The sequence below is a fragment of the Pavona decussata genome, unplaced genomic scaffold (assembly GCF_977016875.1).
Source record: "Pavona decussata unplaced genomic scaffold, jaPavDecu1.1 SCAFFOLD_137, whole genome shotgun sequence".
NCBI classification, from domain to species: Eukaryota; Metazoa; Cnidaria; class Anthozoa; order Scleractinia; family Agariciidae; genus Pavona; species Pavona decussata.
The window spans coordinates 2,539,222-2,548,826 of NW_028145550.1; the positions used below are offsets into that span (position 1 = coordinate 2,539,222).

General features: G+C 39.7%; 1 protein-coding gene across 1 annotated transcript; it reads left to right on the forward strand.

Moving 5' to 3' along the window:
- Window positions 1–725: 725 nt before the first annotated feature.
- LOC146467315 (uncharacterized) lies at window positions 726–8,502 on the forward strand. Its single transcript, XM_085126069.1, has 4 exons — window positions 726–778; window positions 1,109–1,195; window positions 4,158–4,241; window positions 7,656–8,502. Exons 2-4 carry the CDS (start codon window positions 1,120–1,122, stop codon window positions 8,126–8,128), a joined length of 633 nt encoding a protein of 210 aa, XP_084982195.1. The 5' UTR covers window positions 726–778; window positions 1,109–1,119; the 3' UTR covers window positions 8,129–8,502.
- Window positions 8,503–9,605: the final 1,103 nt, after the last annotated feature.

Here is a 9,605-nt window from a genome sequence, read left to right on the forward strand (position 1 = left end):
GGGCTGCGTACTAATCAAACATTCTTTGTGTAGGACGCAGAATTAGTACTTAAATCAACATACCAACCTTGACAAGAGAGTTGCTTTAGAAACTCAATAACATTGCGAGGGGACTGTATGGGAATAACAAAGACCTCTCTTTGTGGGGGAATTTTTAGTGATATTTCTGGGCTTGTCAATCTTCTAAAAGCTGTCACTTAGGGTTTGCCTTGCTGATGGCCAATGGCCCATTCGTAACGTCAGCATCAGCCAATGGCAAAGCTACATTCACCACACCCATTTCATAAGAAATCCCCCGGCCTCTTCAAGGGAAGGAGATTTTCTTTAGGAACTTGCAACGGCAGCCTTCGTCCAGGTAGGTTGAGAATAAGATATGAATTGCGCAAATGGCACTTATCGCCATTTAAATCCTAGCAGAATGCAGGATGTTTGTCAAATGAAACTAGTTTAATGGTCTAGCTGCCACTAGTCTTCTTTGGCTTAGAGGTACACATCCAAACTATAGTAATCGGAAGGTCGGTTTTCGACTTCTGTTGAAAGAACTTGGACTGTGTCAGTGACTAAAAGCAAATGAAACTTAACACGTATATGGCTAAGGAACTAAAGTACTAGAAAAAAACTAAAGGACAACTATGTAGGACAACTGTGAAGTCCAGATATGAATTAGACCAACGGTTGAAGATAATTAGCTGCGTATTCATCTTTGGTAGATTTTGAAGATTCATACCAGACGAATCAAGTTCGCAATCATCGTTACCCTTTGACTACGATATCCAAGGTACGTATGATAAATTTGGACCAAAATTAAAACTTTCGGCGCAAGAAGTTCTTCTATCAGGAACTGCGATAGTAAGGCAGTATGTCTATATCATATATCGCGAGCAATTGCTTGATGGAGACTTTTAACAAAATGGCAACCACAACTTTGCTTGATTTCTTTATTTCCCGAAATGTTTAATTTCGGGCGATAATCGTGGTTCATTTACCGTGTGGAAGAAAATAAAATACGTTAATGATGAAAACGAGGGTAGGATAAAACACAGTAAGGTAGTCGTGAAAATTAAAAAAAAACTAAACATTTGCGTTTTTTTGTGTCTGTTTTTGCTAGTAGTATCGAAGATGGCTATCAAGGAAACAGTGTTCATTCTTTGCCTTATTTTGTTGCCGCTGATGATTGAGGCAGAAGACAAAACTGGTAATGAATATTAATTAATATTAATAATAAATTATTTACATTGCGCAATTATCAATGTAAAAATGTTAATTTCGGATAACAATGATCAAAAGCTAAAAACAAAGATTAAAATTGGCTAGCTATAGAAAAATGTAGAAATAAAATGTCTATAAAAATAAAACGTAGATCTATAAAGCTTTCGCAAATAAAAAGATCTTGATTGCCTTCTGAAAAATATTTAGAAATATTTACAATGCTTTTTATTGCCATGTGGGTTTCAGTTTCCCTTATTTATATTTTCGCGTATTGTCAAGAGATCGCAAAAATAAAGCTCAGGAAAATTAGTCCACAGAAACGGAAATTTTATGCAAGGTGTTACTGATCAGTATTATATTATTAGTAGTTTAATTAGTGTATTGTATTAGCGTTTGTTTAGTATTAGAATAGCTACCGGCTATTGCTTTAAAACCCATCTTGTCTAAATAAAAGTTACGGTATGGTATGGTAGTTTTCACATGCTATAGCACCGTTTATTGAAAACATATAGAACAATATATAATGATCAATATAAATTTCTCAATAATCATTCAACTGAGATAGCGATAACTACTCCAACTGAAAAAAAAAAATTACAGAAGCGATGAAAAAGAAAAAACTATTAACTTTCTGTTGGTGAATTTATCTTAAAGTATCCGATGTATTTTATTCTGTAAATCACACGATACCTCTTTTTAAAACAAATTTTATTTGCTTTACGTGGAACACAATGCCATGACACAGATATGTATTGTGGTAAGGTACACTAAGCTGTTTGAATAAGTGTTTTTGTTTTAGACTGTAAAACCGAATTTCGTCCGACTCGCTATCGCAATTTTTGCTCTTTTCTTGGTTTCATCGAATACTGCCAAAATTAATTGCGCCCACGAAAAGTACCCGAGAAAATAATTGGAAGTAGGTTGCGGATCAGAATTGTAAACATGGCACAATGAAAATTATATGAAACATATGCAAACATATATTTGAACTGCAGGTGACTGAATAAATAGAAGAAACACCCTAGCAGAGTCTTAACCCAACTTAGGCAAATACGAACAGGAAGCCTGAAAACATTCAGACTCGTGATTCTATTCCTCTGCGATGCCGGTGCAGTACTCTATCAGCACTAACCCGGATCTGGTCATATTGGGAACTTGTACTATACACTTGGAGGATGAATAAATGGATGTGAACTTAGGAAAAATATTTTTGAATTGACTGACCGACAAATTAAATTGAAGAAAGACCCTCGCAGAGTATTTACTTAACTTGAAGAAGTAATGTCACATATTTAAATTACGTGTAACTTTTAATAGCAAAAAAACATTTTTTTTGCGATGGAAACATCAAATTAATGGTTTAGTTTTACAATTGTGCTACCAGTGCACAGAAATTAGTATTGATTATTTGTGGCTACGGATGGCTTAGATGGGAACGGATTGCAACTTAAAAGACATTGGCCAATTTTTTTAAGTTTGTCCTGTGCATCTAAGAGAAATAAAAAACACTTAATTATTATGGTTTGTTCTTCCTCGGAGAAGTCACTCCTAGAAATTTCTTCCTTGTGCTCGAAGAGAAATTTTATGTCAGAGAAAAGGTTCTTTGTCAATCATTTGAGCAGTTTTCTATTCTATTCCTCTGCGATACCGGTGCAGTGCTGTAGGAATTCAATTGGAGTTGGTCATATACCCGTGGAGGATGAATTAATGAATATGAACTGATGCGGAACTTAAATTTGAATTGTGGACAGCAGAAAAGAAGACAGACCCTCGCAGAGCATGTACACAACTTAAGAAATTGCGAAATGAAAGTATGAACACTTGAATAAAAGCATATTGTCTAACAGCCTGCTCTGTTGTCCTGTGTTTGATTTTGACTTCTTCATTTAACCCCTGTTTTCCTCCAAGTCAATAGCTGCTGAACGAGAGCCAGTTTGAAAATCCACTCCAAAGAAAAAGCCGGGTGAGCGATCGTTTTCATGCCATCTTGTCATTCAATCACAGCGTTGAATAGATAATAGAAATGGTATTTTGTGTTTGTTATGACCACATAAAGTGAAAGAACATTGTCTAGGCTTCAGCCGCCATATATGACCAAAAAGTAAAAGTGATGAAAATATAGAAAACAAAAGACCACTTATAGTAAATTAACGACTGACAATGGATTTGATTTGCGAATTGCGAATTTACTTTTCCAATGTTTTTCATGCACAACAATCTCGTTCCCAGGGTCCTCTCACTTTCTAGATATGACAAGGGAAAAAGAAACCTGTCAGCATGTCAGCTTTTTGCGGAAGCGATTCGTCGTCAAAAAATGTAGCAAAATTTCTTGTCTACATTAGCAAAAGAACTCCGAGCAGGAATTTGGTCGAATTAATTTGCACGGGTAACTTCCAAAGATGGAAGTCAGCCATGCACTCATCTCACGAGCTCGTCTCCATCGTGGCCTGGCATACTGGAATCACTCACCCATCGTTTCTTTGAAGTCTACAATGGGCAGCTTTTCGAATTGGAAATGTGCAAAAATTCAAACTGAGGGCGGCTTACGGCTGAAGTTATAGAACACCAAAGAATTAGAGGGTAGTGGGTATACGTGCAGTAAAAGAATTGGAAATCAAAACCACAGGACAACAGAAATCACCGTGAGATGGTACATTAATTAAAGTGTCGATAAAACTCAGCTTTTTTGCCCTGGTAGTTTCTGAGCCTGGTCATAGATTGCTATCTAACGATTTAGAAGTCGAGGGGTGTTGATGCGAAAAATTAATTTCAAACCCAAATCGCAATTCTTTTGACAAATATGTCCTTCCCAATGACGTTGTTTGAACTCATGAGTTAAATTTCCGTCCACACGAAGAATGAAATACATGAAGGCTAAGCATGTTTCCATAAGAAGCGAATCAGTTTCCAGGTATTTTTCACAGTTTTACTTCAACAATTGTTTGCAGTCTCCTCTGCCAAGGAATATGATGAGGGAACTATACCGAGCCTAGAAGAAGAAAGGGAGACATGCTTAAAGGATTGCGGGTGCGGTAAGTAAAGCAGATCTTGTTAACTACTGCAACTACTACTACTACTACTACTACTACTACTACCACTACCACTACCACTACCACTACCACTACCACCACCACCACCACCACCACCACCACCACTACCATTACCACTACCACTACCACTACCACTACCACTACCACTACCACTACCACTACCACTACCACTACCACTACCACTACCACTACCACTACCACTACATGGCGAGCCGCATGCCTTAGCAACCGATTTTGCCATCCAAATTTTTCCTCGATCACTACAGGACGTCTAGTGTTTACGGGAGTGCTGTTGACAGTTTAAAACCATATTTTCGATGCAATACGAGCCCTAGCCTCCCACGCAGTCGTTTTTAGGGGACTCGAATTACCTCCTCCCCACAAACGCCTGCTTACCCAAGCGCCACATTCCTTTCCGCCGCTAAGCCAATCACAGCGAACCTTCTAAAATCTGGAAGGTTGACCTTGACCTCAGAACGCCTCTGGCGGTCTCGAACAGTAAAAACATCACGGCAGAGACAGAACTTTATCGAGCTTATGTGAGCTTTGAGTATTGTGTGCCCTACGTTCAAAATTTCTAGTTTAAATGTCTATCAACGGACTGCAATCAAAGAATTAGAATTCGTGACGGGAAATAGCGATATTTTCGTCAATTTGCCGAATGGTTACGCAAAGTCGCTTTAATATTTATTCCTTTGCCTTCAATCTTGTCGACCTTGTCGGTGTGGAGGAAACCGAAATATTACCCGATATGTCGGTAAACTTTAAAGATTTTGCAGTTGAAACTTGCTTTATTATTGCAATTTGTTCGGGGGCATGTACGACATCAGCTGACATTTTCCGCAAGGACCACAAGTTGATCGGCTCTTTGTCGTTTAACTCTTCGTTTAATAGTCTTCAATGGACTGATAAATACTGCAGATCTTCCCTTGAATCGAGTTAGTCTCTCGAAGCACTTCGTCCAAACGAACAAATCTGTTCCAGAGTAACGTAGAGTAGCGTAAGAGGTGATATCTTCATCGACTGTCAACTCGATCAGGCGGGGAAGATCGACTACACTTTCCCGAAGATTTTGACTCTCCCAGCAGTTTAATAACGGTGTCAAAATGTCGCACAAGAAGCGCTTTTATTCACACTCGATATTTGTTTTGGCGTTTCAGCCGTAACCAGCCATTCCTGAAGTGAAAAAATATATGCACATTCTAACTTAACTCCCGCATGTCTTAAGACTGTACCAGAGACTGTACAAAGCTCGCGGGAACGGAAGCGGCCGTTGTAACCAGGAATTTGATTTGATATTATTGGACAATGCCTCGATGGTGATTGGCTAGGGTGCTTGGGGAGTAAAACAATGGGAAAGGAATGTGGCGCTTGGGTAAGCAGGCGTTTGTGGGGAGGAGGTAATACGAGTCCCCTAAAAACGACTGCGTGGGAGGCTATACGAGCCCCAGTGCGTTGTAAAAAGTTTACAGCAATCAACATTCACTCACTGGGTATAGAATGGTAAAATCCGAGACCCGCCGAGACGCCGAGACCTTCATTTAAACTCCGAGACCGAGACTTCACTGCTTTTTCTAAATCCGAGCCCGAGACGTCGCGATGCAAAAAGTGTTTTTTACTAACACTGCCAAAAAGCATAGTACAGCAATTTACGAGCAGAATTTATCCAAGGTTGAATGTTTCACAGAAGCTGCAGAAGCGATTGCGATGTTGAGCCGTTTTTGAAGATTATTGTTTGTTGTCAGTTTAGGACGGTTAATTCAGACTTAATTTTCGCTTGGTTTGCGAGACTCCGAGATTCAAATTTCAAAATGCGAGATTCTGAGAACCGTTTTATTTTTTACGAGCTCGAGATTCCGAGACTCCAGTTTGAGACGCCGAGATTTCAAGACCCGCCGAAAATTTGCCGAGACCCATGATTTTTCAAGGACCATTCTATACCCCTCTCACTGCGTGCAGTCGAATATTTCCGGTTAATTAAGTTATCGTCGATGTGCAGCGAGTATTAAACATGGCAAAGCAAGGGCGACACACCCGATTGCTCGTCCTTATCAGGCGACTCACCCGAGATAAGAATGGCCGAGTTCAAAATATCTCTGTGAAGAAATTTCTAATATTATTATCGGAGTAAGCACACGAAGCAAAGGCGACGCACCCGATTGCTTTTTGTTCTCAGGCGACACACCCGAGAGAACAACTGTGACCTAACTATGTCTTTCACCTTTACATAATAAAACCGTGAATATTTAGCCGGTAGTTTTGGACACTTTTGTCGTACTCAGCGTGCTGAACATTGATTGCCAGTATCTATTTTGGTCTTACCGTCTGAAATACTAACACGGTACCGCAACAATATCATCATAATAGGCATTTTAAAACTACATTTTGTGTTGACTATGATTCTAAGAGTTCCTACACACGTAGAAAATGGAAGCTGGAAATCGACGCCGTCGCACTTTTCCCAAATCATGAAATCGCGAGTACTGATAAAATATATAACGTAAACATAAAAATCGCACTTACCTTTGCAGATGAATGGAGGATGACGATTGACTTTATTTATCATTCAATTATTGGAAAATGATGTAGAAAATTAGCTTGCCGAAAAACTAACTCTAAATTTGCATCGTAGAGACGATGGGCGAACAAATCATTGATGTTATGGTTCGTCGATTTAGGACCATTTAGCGCGCCAATTAGATTGGCGGGAAAACGAAAACCTTTGGTAAAAATTGTCATTTTTCCGTTTCCGACGGTCGATGTGTAGTCAGGCTTCTTGACAGATAGGAGGAGTTTTCGTTTCCAGTTAACTGTGCGTTTCCACAGAAGCCAAGCTTTCTAGTCACAAAGACTACATTGCTTTGCGGCAAGCTCGATCTAGACAATACACGCGACTGAAATAGATTCTTCACTATACTGTTGATAGATTGCTGCTTTCGAACAGGAATTCGATCATAGCAACCGTCACTCAACCTTATTAATTTTAACACCTCTACGCGGCTCCTCATGACTACCACTACCACTACCACTACCACTACTACTACTACTACTACTACTACTACTACCACTACCACTACCACTACCACTACCACTACCACTACCACTACCACTACCACTACCACTACCACTACCACTACCACTACCACTACCACTACCACTACCACTACCACCACCACCACCACCACCACCACTACCACTTCTACTACTGCTGCTACTACTAGTACTACTATGGCCAGTTGGCCACTGCTGGAAATAACTCACGTATTTCTCTTCAATTTGATTTTTGCACCTTGGCAACGAATGTAAGCGAAAGTCGTTTCACCGCTTGTGTGAAAAAAGCATGTGGCGTGGAACTTGGTTTTGTAATAACAAAATTTTAATTCTTTACAATTTTAGATCCCTGGCAGAAACTCAACACATGTCCTATTTGCTTCGGTGCTCGAGATGATAGTTATGGCTCCTTCAGCATCCCAAGGACTGGACGCATCAAGGCCATGAAGCTAGTTCACAAATCGGGGTCGATATACTGCAACAGAGGCGGTCGTGATTCGTACTGGGGCTGCGTGAATAATAATTATTACACGATTAACGACCTGATGACAATCATAACAGATACTAACAGAGACGCCCTCCTGCCTCCCGCTGAAGACTTGCAGTCATTCCCAACACACATTTGTGGCAAGAAACATTACTACACCCTTGAAGGGACTGAACGGAATTCTCCTGAACTGGTGTTTCCCAACGCAGTGACCTTATCGCAAGGCCAGGAGCTGCAGATATGGTATGGGCAGGACTTTGCAGACTGTGGAGAAAGTGACAACTCTGGTGTTACATGTGTTGATGTGTACGCATGGTATACGAACTTATAAACGTCCGTTTAGCGTCCAAGCTAGATTTAACATTGAGTCAAAGTATTGTTTTTGTTACTCCAACAAAAGCTTTTCTCTGTGTTGATAGTTTTATCAGTAGTTTAAGGGACATTCAAGTTACTGTTATGACTTTACTATTGTCATTCAAGCGTTGATGGTTATAGCTTTCAGTTAATGTAAGTTAGTAAGGTCATAAACTTAATTTAAGTTAGTGTAATGTCATAAACAATTAAGGTATCGCCGATCTTAAGCAATCAACGAAGTCAAAAACTGAAAGGAGCACAGAATGATGAAGTGCTTGTTTTTATGTTCATAGTTGTTGCCTTCAGAAGTAATCAGATGTATCAGCTAAGGGTTTAATAAAGAAACGCTGTAGAACATCTGTGACCTAGTGTTGAATCGTTTTCGTTTATTGCCCATGTAATGAGCCAGTACCAACGTGAAGAAGGTTCTGTCACTTCTGTTATGGCCCAAACCTACAATTATTATCGTCTTGGAAGTGGCTTTGAAACTTTGTCACATTTGAGTCGTTACCGCTCATAAAAACAGTGGAACTTGAACACACTGGAATCGCTTTGAATGGACTCAAAAAGGACACAAGACACAAATAGTCACGTAAAGGGGTTCAGAGAGGAAATTTTTGTTCAAAAATCATTTTTTCCCCTCAGATAGGAAACGTTTCTCTCCTATATACAAAACGCTATAATTTCGCTGTTACGAAGCGGTTAGGGTGACACTCAATTTACCGTACGTGATTGTACCAAAGAGCCGGAGAATGTAATACTTCATGTTGGAACATACGACCTGAAATCAGCTCAATCTCCCCAGCACGTAGCTGAAAGCATAGTAAATGTTGCTGTTCAAATCGAAGTTTACTTTGACAACGCGTTGAAAGAGAATTGAGGAGACTTGCGCAAAACTGGGCGAATCATAAATGAACTTACATCCAGAAAATCGAAGAGTACCTTTCTAAACGAATTTATACTTAATAACGGTAATTCCATTCTTGATCCGCTTAACTTGTCCGAAGCCTTTAATGATCATTTTTCTAATATTGGCCCAAGGCTAGCAAATGAGATCCTCCTGAACGAAAACTGTCCTTCGTATGTGGATTACCTGAGTGGGACTTGTGATCGTAGATTCGAAGAACTGAAAACAACCACTGTACCCACAGTCTTCTCGCTTTTATCTAATGATCCAAATCCAAAGCAACAGGCTTGGACAAAATATCGGCAAGACTTTTACGTGATTGTGCTGATTTAATCGCCAGTCCCCCATGTACCATCATCAATTAGTCCCTCATTTCTGGCGTCTTTCCGGATGAATGGAAATTATCCAAAGTTATCCCTTAGTTTAAACACGGCGAACGCTCAGAGTTTAAACAACTATCGTCCTATTTCGATTATTCCAGTCGTAGCTAAAGTTTTCGAGAGAATCATATAAAACCAACTCTATAGTTATCTTACTGAAAATAACC